This window comes from Lactuca sativa, chromosome 3 (genome assembly GCF_002870075.4).
Source record: "Lactuca sativa cultivar Salinas chromosome 3, Lsat_Salinas_v11, whole genome shotgun sequence".
NCBI classification, from domain to species: Eukaryota; Viridiplantae; Streptophyta; class Magnoliopsida; order Asterales; family Asteraceae; genus Lactuca; species Lactuca sativa.
Genome location: NC_056625.2, coordinates 236,702,656 through 236,725,686, shown reverse-complemented (window position 1 = coordinate 236,725,686; position 23,031 = coordinate 236,702,656). Strand labels below are relative to the sequence as shown.

Genomic DNA, 23,031 nt, shown 5'->3' with positions numbered 1-23,031 from the left:
TGTAGTTATGTGGTTTGATCACCCAAGGTCATTTTCCTTAATTTTTTTTAATTATTCTTTTACAATTTTTCTCAACAAACACGAGATCATTTCCTAAATCATAAATTATAGCACCACAAATTTGAGAGATGACCCAACGTTACTCTCGTTAATTTTTTTTTTAATTTTTTTTTATTATTTTTCTCAACAAACATGGAATCATTTCCTAAATCATAAGTTATAGCACCACACATTGTCTCAAATTGAAGCTATTTTACTTTAGCCAATATATAATACAATTTATATTAGAAACATATTTGTAGTTTTTTTTTGGTATAATGTTTTTTGCAAAATATGGAATTGTTTGACACAATTTATAGTAGAAACATATTTGTAGTTTTCTTTGGATAGACACGAGTACCGCCCATGTGGCTCTTCCTTCTCTAATCATTGCTGGATGATCTGATCGGTATATTTCTTATTTCTAATTATATATATAATATATAGATTAATTTCAAACCCCTTAGAAAACAGTAAATCATTCCTATTCGTTCATTTTTTAATTTTTTCTACCTTATTATTATTATTATTATTATTATTATTATTATTTATGATTATTTTTTTTTTTTTTAAAACTATCTGTTTTTTTTAGATTAATATCCACCGTCCATCTAAACTAATAAGGACGAGGTTAGTGTCATCGACTCAATCGTCTTTCTATTTCACCACCGCCTCAAATACAATTTCTTTCGGAACATCCTCCACTGTATCGTCTTCTCCTCACCTTTACCACCGCCTTATCTCCCTTCTCTCATATCTCTCTTTCTCTTTCTTTCTAGATGGTTCCCACTGCTACCCGTCTCCCACACTACTCTCACCTCTGATCTATCTCGCTTGATCAATCGACTCAATCAACAGTTGGTGTGCAAAGCATAAACCCTATCTCCTATGCAATTAGGGTTGGTCGGCGATTAGGGCTTCGAATTGAGTTTCATTCGATTCTCCACCAGGTTTATAACTCTACAATTTTCTCATAGAGAAGGCATATTCATAGCTGAATCCCTTACCTCATATCGATGCATTGATGCCTGATGTCCTGCTGACGGAGGTCGAAGTGGTGGAATTGAAGTCCGTTTTTGACCTCCACTCAAGGATGTTCTTAAACTTGCTTATGTTGACTAATCTAAACAGGTCGTTGATAACCTCACTGAAGCTATTATGGAGAGTAGCGTATATGATAAGAATAGGGATCCTTCGCAACATGAGATTCTGTAGGTTTTTAACAGAGAAATCGATTTCAATCCTCCCAGAAACTTCTATCGCTGAATCTCTGCTTCCAAGGTTCATTCTTCCCCAGATATATTTACGTTTGTGAAACTAATGCGAAGTATTATATTGAAATCGTGAAATTGATAGAGTTTTATCTTTAAGTTTATTTACAATTTATTTCAGCTCAAGTTTTACAAATTTTAAAGTGATTGTGCACCTTGTGTCGGATTCTGATGTTGCTGCTGGTCATGTAGACAACATATTTCAAGCTAGAATCATGCCTTTCACTGATGACAGAACCATAGTTACTTCTGCTGCTGATGGCCAGGTTAGTTGTTTCATAGATTATGTCCTTTACATTATAATGTTAATTGCTCACTTAGTTTCAAACATACACATTCAATCAAAACATTTGTTCTTTTCTAATATACTTTGTCAGGTTTTTTATCAGGGAAGATGGGATTATTTCTGAATCAAGCTTTTTAGATTCAAGAAATATAGTTATGATCAAGAACATCCCTAATAAATAGAGGTTTAATTCTTTCTTTATTAATTTGTTTTCTTAACAAAGCACACAATCTGCTTTATTAGGTTTGATTTCTAAAATCACATGCCATGAAAACTGTTAAACTGTGTTTTGGATCCTATCTATTTTTAAGTGATTAACAGGAAACAGATGTGTTTATAACTGATTAGTTATAGCCCAATCATTAAAAATATATATTATTCCTAGAAACATACATGTATGGATACGCTTTTACTGATTTTTAATTAATATGATGAAGTTTTATACCTTTTTTTTGTGAAACCAAGCTAAAAATGGTAAAATAGTTGTTTGCTTATGTTGTAGGTTATGCATTTTAAATTCTAGAAAAATAGGACAAACATCATGGATTTATAGCACTTATTAGGGAAAATCAATGTAAGTGATAGTTTCTGGTATTTATGCACATATGTTACCAATCATGTATCTGATTGTTTTGTCATTTTATTTTGATTATTATGGATGGAAGCATTTGATCAAGCAAAACAACAGGTAGAAAAATTGCAATCTTTCTTAATAAAAGAATCAATGATGACTTTTTATGGTCACTAATTAGGTAATATAGTGACGACGTTCATTGATTAGTGACATCATTTAGTGACGAAACGGGTCGTCATAGATTTAGTGACCAATGTATTTTAGTCACTATTTAGTGACCATTTTATATTTATGTTAGTAATTAGTTTTTGTGATGGATAGTGACAAAAAGTGAGACCAAAATTTTGGTCACTAAATCATTGAGTGATGACTTCTATTCTTAGTGACCATTTTGTTTCGTCACTAATTGGCAAATTTTTTAATAGTCTAAAAAATGTTTACTATTTTCTTAATATAATTTTTTTTGTAACTTTTTGCTAATAATGTTTATCAAAAAAATTTCAAACACAATTATAAGTAACAAATTTCTTTAATCTGAAACATCAATGGTTTCTTACAAAAACCAACAACTGCAATCTTAAATTAAAGCCAATTCGTAAGTACAACGTTGTTGGTAGAAAACGTAACAATCACTTCTTACAAACAAATAAAAGAAAATAAGAAACTTTTAGTATAACTTGATTCAAGTGACAAGAAAGTTGAAACCTTACTAGATCCAACCTTTTATTGACCAACTCCACTTGCTTCTTCTTCAACACCACTTAGAATGCATAAAGAACACTAAACTAAATGAGACAAGGATATGGTATGCTTCTAGGGTTTTTTGGAGGACGTAAGCTACAATAAGAGAAATCCTAGAAGTTAATCCATTGGATAAATTAACACTGATGTATCAAATATGACCACTTGTCAAGATTTTTGCAAACTTATTAATATTTTAGTGACTTCAACTTTTCTATTGTTAATAAGAAACAAAAAATATTTTCATATTGTAAGCGTTGTTCAAACTTGCACTCCAATGTTGAGTCTTAATGACTCTTGAGGTGAAAGTTTATCTAGTTATGTTGTTCTGATGATCAGAATCAATGTCACTCTTGTTATTTTTTTTTTTTAATTCTTTTTTTTTTAATTAACAAACACCGGATCCATTCCTAAATCATAAGTTATAAACTACACATTGTCTTAGATTGAAATTGTTTACTCATATTATTTACTTTAGCCAATATATAATACCATAGAATCATACCAATTATATAATCAAATCTGTAAATTTCATATTTTTCTAACCAAGTAGCTTCACTTTTTATCTTTATATATGTCTCTTCATCAATAAGTTTAAACAAAATTTCTATTATATTATTTTAGGAGTTTGAGTCACTATTGCTTTCACATTTTCAATAATATTTTCCAGCTTGTAGTTGACAAAGATTTTAAAGTAAAACTTTGTCACGGCAAAGTGTCTTTTAGAATTTATAATTAGATTTTAACTTTTTGTTTTTCTTTATTTTTGTTTTGTTTTGTTTTGTTTTTTTCTTTTTTTGGTATAGTCTGGTTTACAAAATATGAAATTTGTTTGCTACAATTTATACTAGAAACGTATGTAATTTTCTTTGGATAGACACCACTGCCGCCCATGTTCGGCTATTCCTTCTCTACTCGATGCTGGATGGCCGATCGATATATTTCTTATTTCTATTTTTCAATTAATTAAAGTCCGTTTTGTGTAGTGTGTATATCTAACGAGTTCCTTAACCAGACTTTGCTTTTATTCCCCCAAAAATTAGTGGCGTGGTATATTTCTTACTTTTGATTAGTTAAATTTGGGGTTTATAATTTTTTTTGGTTAAAACTTGTTTGTTTTAATTGTTAATCGTTGTTAATCAGGTGGGATAGTTAATGGAGATTTAGTATTTATTAATAGTATGATTATTTTACTAGAACAATAGAAATATAGCTTAAATTTGTATACCTATTTACATATTCATTCTTTTGAGTCTCTTTTGAGTCCCTGCATCTTCTTCTTCCACTACTAGAAAACTGGTGTAATAGCTACAACACAATCCGTAGCTATAAGCAGATAGCTATGGAATTGCTACGGAAAAATGTCTGTAGCATAATGGCCCGTGGCTAAATTATAGTTACAGATTAGCTATGGAAGCGCTACGGAATAGCTACGGAATTTTCCGTAGCTACCATAGCTACGGAAATAAATAGCTACAGATTTCCTACAGAATAGCTGCGGAATTGAATAGCTACAGAATAGCTACGGAAGTGGATAGCTACGGAATAGCTACGGAAGTGATAGCTACGGATTTTCTGTAGCTAATCCGTAGCTAATACTTTTTTATTTTTTAAAATAAAAAACAATATTTTTTTAAATAAAAAAACAATTAATTTGGTCAAAATGAAATAAAAATTCATTACATTAAACTATAAAATGTCAAATACATTAGACAATGAAGAGGCTGCTATTAAAGAATGAAGCATTATCAAGATAGCATATATTAAGAGGCTGTTATGAAAATAACATAATAAATTAAGAACTTACCAAAATAGAATACATTAAGAGGCTGCTATCAAACCATGAAACATTAACTTATCAAAATACCAAAATTTATCTTGCATTTTAAAGCACGATAAGCTTATAAATTTACCAAACATATAGTCTACAAAAAGCATATGAAAATAACATAATAAAATGCTACTAAAGATTTAAACATCTTAACATGCAAAATAAAATGTCACTTTGTACACCTAGGCTTCATCTAATTGGACATGCAAAATTACCTCGACAATCTTTATCCTAAATCGCCTTCCTAATCTTCATCTTTAGCAGATTCCTAAACTTCTTCAGAACCACATCATGATGAGTATTGAGACTAGTCAACTTATGTAGTGCAAGAGTTTGTTGGTTAGTATGCAATTGTCTAACATTATCCACTCCAGCTTGACCCCTAGTGAATCAGTCCATCATGAACACCTTCGTTTTGAACCCCTTCATCTTGACCCACGTTTGGTTGAATCCCTTGACGTTGAAACCCTACAATAGTTTTTTTTTTGTCAAAATTGTCATTTTTACCTTTTTGGTCAATTTGATCATTTTGGTCACTAAAGTCATTTGGACCACTTAAAACTGAAATATAAGAACATATTGAAGCCTACAACAATTTTTTTTTTGTCAAAATGACCATTTTGGTGTTTTTGGGCATCTGGACCAAATTTAATTAGCCTTTAACCCTTAAAAAATCAAATTTAAAGATAATTAATTTGGAAAGATATCAAACTCATACTATATATGATAAGTATTAAATAGGGTTTACGTTAATATGTGGGAGTTACATAAGCCTAGTAAGTTAGAAAAAAAAAATGAAAGAAGAAGTAAGTAAAATAAAATAATTTTACTTACTTCTAGGCTTATAAAAGAAAAACAAATATGTTGTGATGTAATAGTTTTGCATGTGTTCGAGTTAGAAAGAAAAAAGAGAAGACTTGCACAATTATAACAACAATTGGTAAAAATATGATATAGCTATATCATATACATACATAAATATACATACATCTTATTGGTTAATTGGTAGTACCTGCTTGTGCCTGAAAAACAAGAGGCTTGATTTTCCTGTTTTTCATCTCTTCTAGAAACCACATTGCATCATCCATTTTCCCTAGTTTATATGCAGCATCAATCACAATATTAAACGAGACCCCATCAACAAAAACCATTGATTGCTGAATGCTTGAATAAGCAAAGAGCTTCATCAGGCATGTCCAAAGCGCACAAGTATTGTAGCTTCGACTCTTCTACAAAACCTAGAATGACACAAGAAAATTAACCTAAAACCTCAAATTCGCCCTAAAATAAAATCTAAAACCTCACATTTAACAAAACAAATCAACATTATCAATGAATTAACCATCTAAAGTTGTATACATGAAGTAATATCACAAAAAAACAAAAAAACTAGGGTTTTACCTTTTGGGGAAGAAATTGAGCTAGGAGGCCAAGGGGGGACGACTGCGACGGCCAAGGGGCGGCGGCGGCGACGGACCGGGCGACGGAGTCTACTCGCATGGACTCGGTGTGTTGTTCATGGACTCGGCGAGTTGTTCATGGACTCGGCGAGTCAGGTCAACTGGCAGTTGACTTTGACTTTGACTCTTGGTTGGTTAGGGGTAAATGGTCATTTTACCCTGAGGTTGGTTAGCAGTATTTGACTAAGTGTTTTGTGGGAATTATTAGCCAGAGGATTTCCGGAACAGCAACAGCAGAAGACAGTTAGTTCCCACACCGATCAGCAGCTACTTTGAGATGAGTTACCTTCCAGTAGCGGTGGGTCTACGACCACAATGCCGGCCCACCAGTAGGAGTTGTATGTTAGATGTTTGTCTTTGTGATAACATCTAGGTTTGCTACTACCTAATATGTTATATGCTGACATGATATGTTATATGTGATAGTGGTAGTAGGAGGGAATAGTCCCCAAGTTTTGGTCGTTAGGACCGAAGGGTAGATCGGACACCCCAGATATGTCTGATAATGTGTTATGTTACGATATATGTGATAGTAGCAGTAAGGGGTGAAATAGTCCCCGTGGATCGGTTGTTAGGACCGATGGGTAGTCAGCACCCCAGAACGGCTTGACACGGGTAGTCAGCACCCCAGAACGGCTTGGCACGATAGGTCGGCACCCCAGAACGGCCGTACCGGGTAGGTCGGGCACCCCAGAATTGCTCGGCAGTATGCATGATATGTGATTGTATGGTATGCGGTATCTTGGGGGAACTCACTAAGCTTCGTGCTTACAGTTTTCAGTTTTGGTTTCAGGTACCTCTTCTTCGAAGGGGAAGGAGCTGGCGCGGTAGTGGTACATCACACACATGCTTTGTATTCCGCATTATGATATGTTCCTGGGGAATTGTACTCTGACACTTTTATGTTTATAACAATGTTTTTCCGACATGCAACATCTTTTGTGAAATGATATGATCGTTGAACGATTTATTCCTATATGTTTTGCTAAGTACCCGTTTTAAAAATGAAATTTTTGGCTCGTATTTTTGGGATGTTACAAGTTGGTATCAGAGCCCTGGTTTGAGGGACTCGGACACACCTTCAGGGGTGTCTAAACTTAAATCGAGGGATTAAAAGATTTTAAGAAAGAAAATATTTTCGGAAAAGCTAAGAAAAGAGTTTTAAGAAGGAATGAAGTGTGTGATGTGCGTGACCGGCCGAGCTCAAGTAAGTATTCCCCAAAGTACCCATACAAGCTTATGTTATGTTATCAGTTTCAGTAGAACAACATGCTAGAATAGGACTAAGGATCTAGGAGTGATGCCTTATATGCCTGTTTTATGTGCTTCAGTGTAAAAAAAACGCATGTTAGAATTGAGTAGACAGCAGTAGAATAGCCTGTTTAGGTTATGCCTGATAGTATGAGTTTAGCACTGTATGCTAGTTCAGTTTCTCTCTATGAGAACGGATTTGCTTGAGATTGTTCCCTTTTGTATGAATGCTGCTTGCTTTGTGCTTTGTGGGATTCTGAGTGGTGGGAGTTATCCATTAAGTGAATACGTCACGTCACATGTGATCAGGGTTGAATAATCTTAGAGTGTTGGATTTGGCCCTATTGCGCAGCTCTCGTTTGAGTCTAACCGTTATAAGGACGAATCTGTTATTCGAAGGATTATCTGAGCCTCATCGCATGTGATGGTGTTCAGGTAATGGCTAACTGACATCACAAGGAGGCCTTCAGCAGCTGAGAACGGTTCTAAATCAAGTTTATGTTGTTAAAGGAGTAACAGAAAGACAAACAATAGAACTAAAAATTTTGATAGATCAAGACAATGCTGGAGGTTGTGACGATTTCTTCTGGTCAGCTCCTACTGATAATGCAGACGAAACTGTTGGCTTGTCAGAGCAAACTTCATGGAGGGTGAAAGGTAAATACGTACCAGAACCCATTAACAAACCCTCAAGTTTCGCCAAACCAAGCGCAAGTGGAACGAAAGAAATACAAGAAGAACCCAGTAAAGAGTCTCATCCAGCCGTAACTTATAAGGAAAATCGAAATCAAAACGCAAAGCCAAAACCAAGCTTCAATATCCATAAATCTCAGAAACAACTGGCCGATCAAAAGCGCCAAAGAAATCAAAGGTACATGAAAAAACTTGCGTGAGAGAAAACAGTTTTGGAAGTATCAAAATTCTGACTTTGTCCAAATCAAGAAGGATGCTTAAGCTGGTAATCAATCATACAAGGCAGGCAATCAGTTAAACCAAAATCCTAGTTTCGGTCCAAATTCCTTTCACTCTAAAAGTTCCTTTCACTCTAAGAGCTGAACCTCCAGTCTCGGTTCAAAACCCAAGGATCACAGCCGAACCTCCAGTCTCGGTTCAAAACCCAAAGCCGAACTTCTAGTCTCGGTTCACAATTCTTGAAAACTGTTAAAGGAAAAGGAAAGCTTGATGCTGAGAAAAATAATACTAACAAGAAAAAGTTAGCTGAACCTAGGAATACTATGAAAATTCATGCTAACAAAACACCATCTAATACACCTCAATTTAAACAAGATAAAAATAAAATAAAGGTGTACACCATCAAACACAAAGACGAAACCACTTTGGTTAAACGAAAATATTTAGTTGATCTTGTTGTTGTTATTTCCTTTTATGTGAAAAACTTACCAGGGCCCAAGAAACTTTGGGTTCTTAAATCTACTTAAATTTGTAGGTGTTAAGTGACGAGCAGTTCGACGAAGAATGGTATATTGACAGTGGCTGCTCACGTCACATGACCAGCAGGAAAGAAGAGCTGAGGGATTTTCGGTCCCTAAAAGATGGTGGATGTCTGAAGTATGGGAACAACTCGTTTGGAACAATAAAAGGATATGGTATGATAACAAATGGGGAATTCTCAATTAGAAAATTTGCGTACATGGAAGGTTTGCGGCACAACCTCATTAGTGTTTCGCAACTGGTGGTTGGAACTGGAGTGAAAGTTTCGTTTGATGATGAGGGATCAGAAATCATTGAGAAGAACATGAAGAAGGTTCTATTGAAGTGTCACACCCCAAAACCAAGAACGGCGGAAACGTTTTGGGGTGGAGGACGTCATGTATAATATCAACAACAATGTCAAGTAGTAAACAAGCAACAACATCATCCATTGCATTAATAATATAATTATGATACAAATGTGTTCTGTCAAATTTTGATAAACACTAAAGCATAAATCAAAATGAAAGATAAGTCTTGAACAAGCTCCATCTTCCTTTCTCCTTGCATCGGTACCAGTCTATGATGACCAGAGGATACAAGTAATTTTGAAAGCGAGTATCAGCTTTGAAGCTGGTGAGATCATAAGTATTTAGTGTCTTAATTTGTAAGTAAGTATTTGTATGTAAGAATTTGTAAGTCTATGTATTGTAAGTATTGAAAGTGTATATGAATTGTAAGTGTTTGAAAAACCCTAGAAATCCCTATGATTCCTACTAGTATATGAAGGTGTCTTCTACCAAGACCTAAATGTTCTGAACGTAGTCTTCTACCAAGACCTAACTGTTTTGAATGTAGTCTTAGTACTACCCTTTGGTACCAGGGTAACTAACGATGTTAACTGATGACATTCGTAGATGTACATTTACCTCTGTTGCTAACAGCTGGGTATAGGAATAGTCAGTCCCTTAAAGTATACATGTAATGGTATCAACCGTTGATATCCGTGGATGTGCTTTTACCTCTGTAGCTAACAGAGATTCTAGGAATGGTCAATCCCGCAACGTTTCCTTTGGTACTAGGATATTAAACCCAATCTATCTCGTCGATTATGTGATTGTATCACAAGGTAAAGATAAGAATGAGGATTTGATAACAGAGTCTATACATATAAAATGTAATAGAACTCACCCTACAATATCTATGTAAAGGTGCTCATATAAGTGTGATCATGTAATTGTACTTATGTAAGTGTGATCATGTAATAGTATAATAGTGTACTGTAATGTTATACGTGTGCTAGCTGTAATGAGTGTTCTCTCTATCTAGCAAGTATAGTAATGTACTGTAATGGTCTACGTGTGCTAGCTGTAATGTGTGTTCTCTCTATCTAGCAAGTATAGTAATGTATTGTAATGTTCTACGTGTGCTAGCTGTAATGTGTGTTCTCTCTATCTAGCAAGTATAGTAATGTACTGTAATGTTCTACAAGGTATTGACTCATGAATGAACTGACTCATTGTATGATATCGTGTTCTAGTAATAGTTCTAGTATCTTCCTAAACTACCTATATGGTAGTTTACTAGTAGTCTAACTGGTACGTATGGACATGGATGTATACCCTTGCTACCCAAGGGCATGAGATGAATTGGAAGGACCTTTTATGACTATATATGTACACATGATATATAACTAATATCTAAACGACTTTCGGACGAATACCCAATATCCCACCAGACCACATCTTAAGCGCGAAAAGGAAATAGGATGGATAGCCTTCCTAAGTCTTTTAAACATTTCTTATATAACTATACATATAGAGGCATGCAATTTATAATATAAAAGCATAAATAAGTTTTGTAAGACATTTGAAACATAAATATTATTTTAAGAAAAGATCGACTTGATGTCAATCTATAAAACAATTTGAAGGCATAAGTTTGATAAAACAGTTTAAGTATAAGGAAACATTTGTTTGAAACACAGTTGTAAATAACTTTGAAATGTAATGTACAGAGTAAGATGCACAGTGCAATAAGGAGTTTAAAACATATAAAATGTTTATAAAAATCATTTGAAGGAAACTGTTTGGTAAAACGGCTAATGAGTAGCCAAATCACATGTGATTTATTAATCACATGTGATTTATGGAATAACTAGCATAACTCTACTTATTAATCACATGTGATTGATATAAGAAGTAGCATGATTCTACTTGTATCCCCCCCCCCCATAAAACATTTAAAATTAGTTTAAAACATTAGTTAAGGGGTATGAACTCTCCTGCAGTAAATGACTGGAATTGAACTGACTGTTATCGTACGGAAGGATCAGACAAGTGCTTGGTGTCAAGTGAAGACTTAGACACACACAATGATCCTAATTACATATGAAAACATATGTATATAAATAATTAGTGATTAAAACACTAATTATACAAGTATAAACATTTAGACGCGAGGAAAACACTTTTGGTCAAGTGCTACGAGGCTAATGGGTTAAAACAAAGGAGTGTAATGCCCCTAATGGGAGTTTAAGGTCTAATGACCATATTCTTTGGAGTTTACGGCCCAGGGGAGTAAACTCCTGGCCGTAAACTCTCAACCAAGGCTCTAAATGGTGCTTAGAATTATTACAACTCCGGTGGTGAATTGTTTCAAGGCTATAACAAGTGTTTGGGTGCCATACAAACTCCTATGGGGAGTTTACGGCCCAGAGACCATATTCCCTTGGAGTTTACGGCCGTAAATTCCCTTGGGAGGGTTTTTATGGTGTTTTCAAGTCTCAAACATTTCTAGGTAATGATCTATGTTGGGTTCTAGGCATAAGGAATGAGTTAGGGTGTCATTTGACCCCTTTATAGGTGTTTACGACCCAAGAGTTTATCTTGGCCATAAACTCCTTTTTCCTTGTGATTCCTTATGTTTTCTTGGCTTTAAACACTTTAGGGTACTTGTCCTAATTGAAGTCTAAGCTTAAGGAGGTGTTTCAAAGCATTTTGGCATGTTCAAGGGAGTTTACGGCCTAAGATATTCTTGGGCCGTGAACTCCCAAACTTGGGTGATTCTAGGTTGATTTCATGTCCCTAATACAAGTAGAATACTTTCTAGGCATTTGTTTAAGGCTATGGAGGATCCTAGGCACACTTTGGTGCCCTTATTTGGTGTTTACGGCCTAAGAGCATTCTCTTGGCCGTAAACTCCCTTTAAGGGTGTCTTTGATTGTTTCCTAGTCTCAAATGATCATATATATTATCCTAAGCTAGTTACCTAACAAGGAAATGGGACTAGATGCCCTTTAAGCTTCATTTTGGAGTTTACTCCCCTAGAACGTTCTTGGGCGGTAAACTCCCGGATCTCATATATTTGACATACACTCTATGTTAATAAGCATAAAACAAGCATTATAACACAACTAGAGAAGTGTACTCACGATTTGGGATGAAAACCCGAAGATCCGTGAGAGAGAACACGACTTTCTCTAGTTGGAAATGTGAATAATGAATGAATTTAGTTCAGAAATCTATTTATAGTCCTGAAATACTTTTGGCAGAAAATATTTTTATTCCTGGAACGAACTCTAATGTCCTAGAGTCTTGGAATAACAGTGTTGCACAAAACCCTAGTGCATCCACTCTCTCCTAATATCTTCTTAAGTGTAAAATCCTGAAAACGGCCAAACTTATACTTGAAATCTGAGTTTTCACTGTAACCGTTCTAACTTCTATTGGATTGAAATGGTTTGTTCAGAATGGAAATTTCGGGTTGTCACATCATCCCCCTGTTGAAGGGAATTTCGTCCCAAAATTAGAGTTTAAGCAAGGAAGTATGTACGAATGATCGAGTCGTGAGGAGGAAACTTCCTAATCGATTGGTTCTAGCGCACTTAAGTGAAATCGGGTTCTCGGTTGGCATTCCAACGAACCTTCACTAACTGGCGACGGCGTTGCTTCGTCCGCTTGACCTCTCGGTCGAGGGCCACTACGGTCCTAATACGAAGGCGAGGATCTCGACATGTGGACTTACTAGAGTCCTAACGGAAAAGTATGGTTTCACGATCGAGACGCGAAGAGTAGAATGTACGTTATTGAGTTCGCGGAGTAGGTCTAGTTTGTGCGAGGCGCAGGACTGATTCTGACAAGAATCTCAGAGGTCCTGTCTATCTTGGATTTAGCTTTCGACGCTTTACGAAGCGTATTAAGCCATTCCCAGAGTGAGTTATCCTAAAGAACTTGGTCACTCACTTGGAATCTCAAAGGTTCCTTTTCTTGCGTAACTTCCCAGTCAAGGGCCACCCCTTGCTGGGTCAAAGTCGTACGAGTTTCTGTAGCTTGCGAGGAGTTCTGAATGAACTAAGGCCGTAGGTCGGTAAGACCTAGAATTTGGCGAAAGACTGCCGGTGACTCTGGTGTCGACCAATGCTCATCGGCTTTGACAAATTGAAAGAGTACTCAAAATTTCCCACATTACTAACAGTGTGTCATAGAAATTTGACTCTTCAATTTCAAGACTCGTGTCTAGAGAACTTCGCTAAAGTTCCTCTGTAGGAAATGTTTCCCTGGGTTTTCTTCTTACTACGAGGGTAGATAAGTAAGTCGTTACATGGAGAAATGACGAATTGATCCAAGTAAGAAAAGCGCACCCTATTCATTTAGCTCATGAAAACTATGGGCGTATTGGTCCTATCCGAAGGGTATCACTACGGACTTGAAGTGTCCGCATCGAGTTTAGGAGATAGTCTTCCGGACACCTTTCCCTAACACTCGGACTGGTGATATTCGGATCTCAGGTCCATTCCTGAAAGTAATTCTTTCCTTGCGTTTGCTCAACCATTTCATCTATGTGAGGCAGAGATAACGATTTCTAATGAAAATCTTGACGGAGTCCTCGATATCCAAGGCACATACGATGCAATCCGTCAATCTCTGGGAGAATAAGACTGGGGTTCTCCAGGGTGAGAAGCCTAGTCTTTTAATTCTCTTTCTGTGTAGTTCGTTAAGTTGTTTGTACTGTTATGGTATCTCCGTGGGTGTTTAGACTATAGGGTGATCTGTTTACAAGAGTCGTACTGGGTTCTATGTTTGTTCACATGACGATGTGATTACTCGTAGACTTAAGCAGTTCTCCGTCCTGAAGTTCATATTAGAATTCATACATGGTTTCACAATCACAACTTCGGGTATACGAGTCGTATATAATTAAGATTGAAAAGGTTGTCGAATAACTGATTCTTCTTTAAGCTCACATCCCATCGGGAAAAAAAGAAGTTAAAGTGGAATGATCAATTCTAAACCTGTAGAAGCTTGATTATATATCACCCTTATGTATACCTTCCTCAGTGATAGATCAATCGCATGAATCCTTGGATTAAACTTGACGTACTGCCCGAGTGGTACTTCAGGGATTTCTTCAGAAAGAAAATAACTAGGAGGTACTCCTGGCATGAGTACTTCGGTGTTCTGATATGACGGCTTCGCTGGAAATGTGATCTAGAAGAAAGAGATGTACGTATGAAGCTGTTTTCGTGAGGATCAAATCGAATCGAGTCGTATGATAATGTCGGAATCATACTGAAACTTAAAGACATTAGATTTGAACATAAGACGTTTTACCGACAAAACACAACCGTGCAACCATGAACAAAGTTACGGTACTTTAGATTTACCACAAGACTATTGCTACGAATAAGGTATACTACAAAAGACAAGTATACGCAACACGAGAATCCCTATACAGATAGGATCTCGCAAAAGGTAAGACTCTAGTTGTATTAGTTCTGGATAGTTTATAAGTCTGTTACAACGAAACGCCTTAATTACATTAACGTGGTTTCCGGAGTAGGCTCTCCTGCAGCTGTGATCCAGAGAATCTTCCCATCATCACCCGAGTTCTTTGTTATCGGGCAATCTTTCTTGAAGTGCCCAATTTCACCGCATTGGTGACATATCTGGATAGCACCAATATTGGTGGTGGAAGTGAAGTGTCGAGTAGGAGTTATGGGGTCACGGTTGTTTTCATTGATCTTCTCTTTTGGACAATTTATGTGATAATGCCCTGCCTCACCACAACTATAGCAAACTAGGCTTGCTCCAGTGGTGGAGGTAGTTCTACAGAAACGAGCAATGTGCCCCGTCTTGTTGCAACTATTGCATTGCCAGGCTCGGCAAATTCCCTTGTGGTGGTAGTTGCACCGGTCGCACTTCGGGAGTGTTCCTTTGTAGGGTCTGCTCGGTACGGGAACGGCAGGGGTTTCCACTTGCTGTTGTTGTGTAGCCAGCCTTTGGGATCTCTTGCGTTCTTTCTAGGCATGAAGCTTTCGTTTCTTGTTCTCTGCTTTTCGGCTTTGCGAGCCTGTGGCTGTTACTGTTTGGCGACTTCCTGGATTGATACTACGATTGGAAACTTCATTCCCATCAGCTGCATTGACTGTGCTGATAGCGCTACGGTGCGCAAGGACCGCGGTTACGGCAGCTACCACGGCAGCTGTAACTGCTGTTTGAAAGGTAGCGGCGTCCATAGGAAAAGCGGAGGTTTCCGTGTTCGACTGATTGCTTCCGGATGATGACATGATTCTGTAACACGAAAGATAAGGATTTTGTGAGCGATTCTAGTTGACCCTGATGTACTTAGATTGTTCATGTAAAGAGTAGAAGTATGTTCTCGAAAGTTTGACCTGCATCCCTATGATACAGTCCTAGTACAGCATGAAAGTATGTTCGTGAAGGTTTGACCTACATCCCTATGAGGCAGTCCTAGTAATGAGTAGAAGTGAATTCGTAGAATGGTCTCAAAACGTTCGTCGTTCGAGCTGGGGTATCGTGGGTTGGTGAATAACAAGATCCAACCACTGAAAGAGACTTGGAAATGTCTCCGGAGATAAATCACAATAGTCCAATGACTTGACTAAAGCATGTTTCAGATAGACTCCAATGAGAGTATGATAAGAGTACTTTGAATAAAGGAAATGACACAGAAGTTAGCCGGCTGTCAATATCTTTGATATTCACGATGTAAAGATTCTGGAAAATGACCTTGTAAAGGTCTTACATCATATCCACAAAAGATAGTTCCTGACAGCATAAAGACCTAACTAAACTACTTACGGTACAAGATAATTTCATAGAAAATGCCACATCAGGCATAGACAGAAAACACGATTCCTTTTTAATAAAGAAATAAAGTAAAGCGTCTACTACTAGCGACGGTCATCCCTCTGGTGAACTCTTAGTTCAGCCAATTGACGTTCCACGTCAAGTAGGTGTCTGCTGTACACCCTATGGCGTACTCTAAGTTCCATGACTTCGGCTCGTGATTCAGCTAGTGTTTGCAGCAGGGTTTCATGGTTTCTCTCTGATCTCTCATGAGCATCTTCTAGACGAATGGTGTGGAGGGTATGCATTCTAGCATAGGCGACTACTTCTGTAGTTTAATGTAGGGCTGTCCTGCCTTGAATCTCATTTCGGGTCACTCTACGGACCAAGATTGGCAAGACTCTATCTGCTGAGCCCCCATTATTCAAGTCGTAAAAGCTTCGGTCGCCATTAAATGGCATGGGCTGATCTTGTCCTTGGCCCCTTGTTTCCAAGCATTCCACTTACTCAGGGTCGGGCCATGAAAAAGCCGGGCGAGGGTTAGGAATTGGAAAGGGAGCTGCTCGGGGTAGGTTCTCAACCTCTGGTTCGGAGTTAGCATCATACGAAAGGTCTTCATCATGGTGATCATTCAAGGGGATAGGATGATCATTCTCTGGTTCTTCTCCAAACTAACCAGTTATGACCTCACTCAGAAGGTACTGGTTACCGAGGGGATGGAGTCCAGCTATGTTATTTATGCGAGAATTTAGGGTAAGAGAATAATTATTAGACGAACTATCTAGATAATTATTTAGAAAACCTTCATTAGTTACATCGCTATTTGTGAAGTGCATACCAGCTATGTGTAATCTAAACAGGATAGACCTTTGAATAAGTGACCTTAATTCCAAATTCACACAGAATAGGGGTAAGGCAAAATTATCACAGATTCAAAGTCTATAACATCCTAATTACATATAGCCTTAGTGTATCCACTTAGAAACTATCAACTTAGTAATGAAGATCCCGTTTTAGTTCTCAAGTATAACGTACTTATAGTAACACCAAATACTCTTATACTATTTTAATTTTAATGTTATGTTCTATTGTTCTCATTGTGATAGGGTTGGTAAGATTTTAGCATTGTTGCAACCACACACTTAAACTTAGGCACATGCTAGTCAACCCCCGGATAATATAGGTGATCAGGCTATATCTTCCCAGTTCTGACCATATGTCTCTAAGCCCACCTGTGTTGCCCAACAATCGTAATTCTTTTGTACTGTCCTAGTGACACTGATTTTAGTATGAATGCAGCACGTATACTTACTTAAATATTTTACTATTTAAAGTATAAACTCTTGGTCAGAGTATTTTTAATCCCTTATGTATTTATAGTTAGTATATCTTTTATGGGTTGATATACTTAATTCACTATAAACAACGCTCTGATACCAATCTGTCACACCCCAAAACCAAGAACGGCTTGAAACGTTCTGGGGCGGAGGACGTCATGTATAATATCAACAACAATGTAAAGTAGTAAACAAGCAACAACATCATCCATTGCATTAATAATATAATTATTATACAAATATGTTCTGTCAAATTTTGATAAACACTAAAGCATAAATCAAAATGAAAGATAAGTCTTGAACAAGCTCCATCTTCCTTTCTCCTTGCATCGGTACCTGTCTATGATGACCTGAGGATACAAGTAATTTTGAAAGCGAGTATCAGCTTTGAAGCTGGTGAGACCATAAGTATTTAGTGTCTTAATTTGTAAGTAAGTATTTGTATGTAAGAATTTGTAAGTCTATGTATTGTAAGTATTGAAAGTGTATATGAACTGTAAGTGTTTGAAAAACCCTAGAAATCCCTATGATTCCTACTAGTATATGTAACATCCCAGATTTCCAGGTATCTTTTATGTTTATGATTTTGGTGTTTTGAGAGGGGACTCGGCGAGTTGGAGCTCAGACTTGCCGAGTAGGATTGAGATTCTGGACGCGGGATTCGCCTGGACTCGGCGAGTCCAAGATATGGACTCGGCGAGTCCGCGCTGTTTAATGAAACCTTAATTTCTCGGGTTTGGGACCTATTTAAAGGGCCTTATGGCCGTCATTTGTGCTCACCAGTCCCTTGAGTGAAACCCTAATCGAGTGTGAGCGTTTGGAGCAAAGTAGGAGGCCATTATTGATCTTGAAGGTGTCATTTTGCAAGGAAAGGGAGAATCAGCTAAGGGGAAAGCAAGAGGAGCCATTTTCTGAGAGTTTGGAGTCTAGAGCATCACTATTGTGGTAATACCTTCGAGCTATCCTCTTCTATGTCGATGTTTACATTGATTTAGGGCTTATTGAACCCTTTTGTGGCTAGATCTTGTGCTCCCTTGGTCCCTTAAGCGATTTAGACCATAGATCTGGACCCTTGGAGGTCCAGAGTGTCCCTTTGCCCAAGCTTTTTGGGAATCAATGGAGGTTTTGGATTGGAATCCTTATGCCTTAGGTCAAAATGCTATTTATGAGCCATGGTGTGTGTTATGGACACCAAGTTAGGGGCTTTACGTGATGAATCAGTCTAGGAAGGCCAGATCTATGAATTGTTGGAGCAGATCTGACCTTAGAAGCAAGTTGGAGTGGTTGCATGGCATGGACTCGCGGAGTCCGACGAACAGACTCGGCGAGTAGCTTGAAGATTGCCTTGAGTTCGCTCAGTGAGTGGTCCAGTTGAGTCATAGGTTGACTCAGTGAGTTAGGGTGAGTTAGAGAGGGTTGACAGGTGGACTGAGTCGAGCTGGGACTCGCCGAGTTGTTCTTGAGACTCGGCGAGTTGAGTCGGGGTGGCCCCGCGATTCTTCCAGGTGGAACTCGTCGAGTCAGGGGGATTACTCGACGTGTAAAAAGGGAATCCTAGAGAGTTGGTGAAAACGTCTAGACTCGCCGAGTTGCCCTTGTGCACTCGCCGAGTCCGGTCAAAGTTGACCGTTGACCAGAGTTGACATGTGTTGACTTCTTAGGGATAGTCAACCTTAGAGATAAAAAGTGTTAATTAGAGACATGTGATATTATAGGAGGATTAGAGCTCGGAGGATCGAGCACGAGGGACTTCCAGGATTCATGAGATACCGAGATACGCGAGGTGAGTCTTCTCACTATACTTTACCTTGAGTAGGTAACCAGAGTTATGTGACAGAGTATTTGTATGTTATGTATGCTATATGTTGTACTGCATTATTTCTATGTGATTTATGTTGTGCATGTTTACAGAGTTGGAACCGGAAGGTTCCTAGAGTTAGAACCTGAGGGTTCACAGAGTTTGGGTGCACGGACCCATAGAGTTATAGCCTCGAGTGGCTAATATGTGTTTTATGTGTGGTATTTTGGGGAACTCACTAAGCTTCGTGCTTACAGTGTTAGTGTTGTTGTTTCAGGTACTAGCGATGACCGTGGGAAGGCGCCGGCTTGATCCGTACACACACAGGGGATTTTGCTATACTTGTGATCTTGGGATTTTGTATGATGTGAATTGAGATTTAAACTTGATGTTTTTATGAAAAGTTAATGGGAAATGTTTTTATAAATTGTAAAAAAATAAAAAAAATAAAAAAAATAAAAAAAATATTTGAAATTTACGGTGTTACAAGTTGGTATCAGAGCATTGGTTTGAGGGATTCGAGTACACCTTCGGGCGTATTTCAACTCAAACTGAGGATTTGAGATGTATTTTTGAAAAGAGTAAAAGATTTTTTTTGAAAACGCAGAGCAAGAGATGTGTGTACGATCGGTCAGCGCCCGAACGGTGATTTCCCAAAATACCTTTATATTATGTGATATTGATATTGATATGATGTATCTGCATGCTAGAGTAGGCGAGGTATTACTATTAGGATTAGAGTGGCCTGATTTGTGATGCCTTAGCCTAGGGAGAGGTGAGCTGCTACGAGATGCTTGAGAGTGAGTAGGTAGCAGTGAGGGGCTTATGAGAGATCTATTAGAGAGTGGTTTACGCATGATAGAGTACTTGGGACTTGGGATCCGAAGAGGAGGACTTGGAGTGTGTTCTGGTGCGGTGCGGACAGTAGTATTGGGCCCGTACTATTGGAAGCGCCGGAGCGGTGTGCAGCCCAAGTAAGAATCTTTGGAATGCCAAGAATCAAGGAGGGAAGAGTTGACGAGTGTGAGTATGCTCGTGTGGATTCTAATTTATCGTATGTTGTATTTCAGAGGTAGATCATGGTGAGGACACGTTTGATGCCCGAGAGCAGTGGTACCAGTGAGGAGGAGATCCGCCGGATCATTCAGGAGGAGGTGGCTGCGGCCATCAGGGCAGAGATACCGGAGATGTTTGAGTCTATAAAGACCACATTGATTGAGACGTTTGATGAGCGTTATGCCGCTCTTTCTGAGGCTGCTGCTGCAGCGACTACCACAGCGATTGCTGCTGTGAGGCCGCAGGGTGGTGATGCATTGCTGTTCCGCGAGTTCAGCAACACAAAACCACCAGAGTTTGATGGGACTTAGGATCCGGTGGCAGCTATGAGGTGGATATCTGATATTGAGGGGTGTTTCTTCACTTTCTCGTCTCCTGAGCATTTGAAGGTTCGGTTCGCGCTGAACCAGCTTCGCTTGGGAGTGAAGGACTGGTGGAAGTTTGTGACGGCGCATTATACGTCTACTGAGCTTTCGGCGGTGACCTGGGAGAGGTTCACTACCATGTTCCGGGATGAGTACGTTCCCCAGGTAGAGAGGGAGCGTTTGGCACAGGAGTTTCTGACCCTCAAGCAGGGTAGTGAGTCAGTTACAGCGATCACGAGGATGTTCCATGAGAGGGTGATGTTCTGCCCTGAGCACATGTCCACTGAGCAGGCACGTATGAGCCGCTACTTGAGCATTTTGAGGTGGGATATTCGGGAGTTCGCTGCGAACTCCTCGTACCGGACATTTGCCGAGCTTCAGGCAAATGCCCGGAAGAGGGAGATTGAGCTTGAGACTCAGGCCAGGGAGGAGGCGGAGTCTCAAGGGAGGGATCGGCGACCGGCACAGTTGCAGCCGGCGGCCAAGCGGGCCAAGCCCGCTGATCCCAGACCAGGGAGCCAGAAGGGCCGCACTTGCGGGAAGTGCGGCAAGGGTCATGACGGAGTTTGTCGAGCGGGGTCTTGCTACAAATGTGGCAAGGAGGGGCACATGGCCAAGGACTGCCCCAAGGGGTTTGCAGTGTGTTTTCACTGCAACCAGACCGGACACCGGAAGGCCGAGTGTCCGCAGTTACGCGGAGCATCTCAGGGATCTGCTCCTGCCGCCATCAGAGCTACAAAGAGTCGGCCTGTGAAGGCCGAGGCGCCGAGAGCTCGAGGGAGAGCCTTCCAGCTGACTGCGGAGGAGGTCCGCGCTGCGCCCGATGTTGTGGCTGGTATGTTTCCTTTCATGTATTTATTTTGATATTGAGATATTATGCTTATATTATGTTATGCGTAGGTACTTTCCTTGTGAGCTCTGTACCTGCTTTAGTGTTATTTGACTCGGGTGCGAGTCGGTCTTTTGTATCTTTGGCCTTTAGTCAGCATATCAGTGTTAGTCGTGAGGCATTGAGTCGACCTCTGAGAGTTTCCATAGCTGACGATAGAGTGATTTGTGCCACGGAGGTTCTCCGGGGATGTGTGTTAGAGATTTTCGGGGTTGAGTTTCCGATTGATCTGATTCCTATTGCGATGGGTGATGTCTGTGTCATTGTGGGCATGGACTGGTTGAGCCGATTCGGCGCGGTTATCGACTGTGAGCGTCAGCTGGTGACCATACGAAACCCTAATGGAGGAGTTCTTTCAGTGTACGGCGAGGGTACACGTTCAGGATCAGCTTTTTGTTCGGCCGCTAGGGCGAGGCAGTTTCTACAGCATGGCTGTAAGGGTTTTGTGGCGTATGTGATGGATACGCGAACGACTTCCGAGAGACCGAGTTCAGTTGAGGAGGTACCGGTGGTGCGTGAGTTTCCAGATGTTTTTCCCGAGGAGTTGCCGGGTGTGCCTCCTGTGAGGCAAGTGGAGTTTGGTATTGATTTGGTTCCGGGGGCCGCACCTATCGCTAAGGTGCCTTATCGTCTTGCACCTCCAGAGATGCAGGAGTTATCCTCGCAGCTTCAGGAGTTGCTGGGGAAGGGATTTATTCGGCCGAACAGCTCGCCGTGGGGAGCACCTATTCTGTTCGGAGGATTAGAGCTCGGAGGATCGAGCACGAGGGACTTCCAGGATTCGTGAGATACCGACATACGCGAGGTGAGTCTTCTCACTATACTTTACCTTGAGTAGGTAACCAGAGTTATGTGACAGAGTATTTGTATGTTATGTATGCTATATGTTGTACTGCATTATTTCTATGTGATTTATGCTGTGCATGTTTACAGAGTTGGAACCGGAAGGTTCCTAGAGTTAGAACCTGAGGGTTCACAGAGTTTGGGTGCACGGACCCATAGAGTTATAGCCTCGAGTGGCTAATATGTGTTTTATGTGTGGTATTTTGGGGAACTCACTAAGCTTCGTGCTTACAGTGTTAGTGTTGTTGTTTCAGGTACTAGCGATGACCGTGGGAAGGCGCCGGCTTGATCCGTACACACATAGGGGATTTTGCTATACTTGTGATCTTGGGATTTTGTATGATGTGAATTGAGATTTAAACTTGATGTTTTTATGAAAAGTTAATGAGAAATGTTTTTATAAATTGTAATATATATATATATATATATATATATATATATATATATATATATATATATATATATATATATTATTTGAAATTTACGGTGTTACAGTATATGAAGGTGTCTTCTACCAAGACCTAACTGTTCTGAATGTAGTCTTCTACCAAGACCTAATTGTTCTGAATGTAGTCTTCTATCGAGACCTAACTGTTCTGAATGTAGTCTTAGTACTACCCTTTGGTACCAGGGTAACTAACGATGTTAACTGATGACATTCGTAGATGTACATTTACCTCTGTTGCTAACAGCTGGGTATAGGAATAGTCAGTCCCTTAAAGTATACCTGTAATAGTATCAACCGTTGACATCCGTGGATGTGCTTTT

The 23,031-nt window shown here is 39.0% G+C and overlaps 1 protein-coding gene across 16 annotated transcripts; it reads left to right on the top strand.

The window, feature by feature from the left end:
• The first annotated feature begins 551 nt into the window (after nt 1-551).
• LOC111902439 (uncharacterized) lies at nt 552-22,651 on the top strand. 16 transcript variants are annotated; one of them, XM_052769522.1, is made up of 8 exons: nt 552-989; nt 1,171-1,320; nt 1,432-1,576; nt 1,688-1,780; nt 6,996-19,095; nt 20,181-21,366; nt 21,432-22,225; nt 22,518-22,651. In XM_052769522.1, the coding sequence occupies exons 6-7, from the start codon at nt 20,493-20,495 to the stop codon at nt 22,205-22,207; spliced, it is 1,650 nt and encodes a 549-aa protein (XP_052625482.1). In that variant the 5' UTR covers nt 552-989; nt 1,171-1,320; nt 1,432-1,576; nt 1,688-1,780; nt 6,996-19,095; nt 20,181-20,492; the 3' UTR covers nt 22,208-22,225; nt 22,518-22,651. The 16 variants fall into 16 exon arrangements, 10 of the variants coding, with proteins under 10 accessions (XP_052625482.1, XP_052625484.1, XP_052625483.1 ...); XM_052769519.1 differs by having other exon boundaries at nt 572-1,320; nt 6,996-18,257; nt 19,028-19,095; XM_052769524.1 differs by having other exon boundaries at nt 554-1,320; nt 1,503-1,576; nt 1,700-1,780.
• The last annotated feature ends 380 nt before the right edge of the window (nt 22,652-23,031 follow it).

What these genes read in the sequence shown, in the direction of transcription:
- LOC111902439 (XM_052769522.1), top strand. Translation starts at nt 20,493, where the DNA reads ATGAGGTGGATATCTGATATTGAGGGGTGTTTCTTCACTTTCTCGTCT. An exon ending in TGCGCCCGATGTTGTGGCTG is followed by an intron (nt 21,367 to 21,431) that starts GTATGTTTCCTT and finishes TGTTATGCGTAG; the next exon opens with GTACTTTCCTTGTGAGCTCT.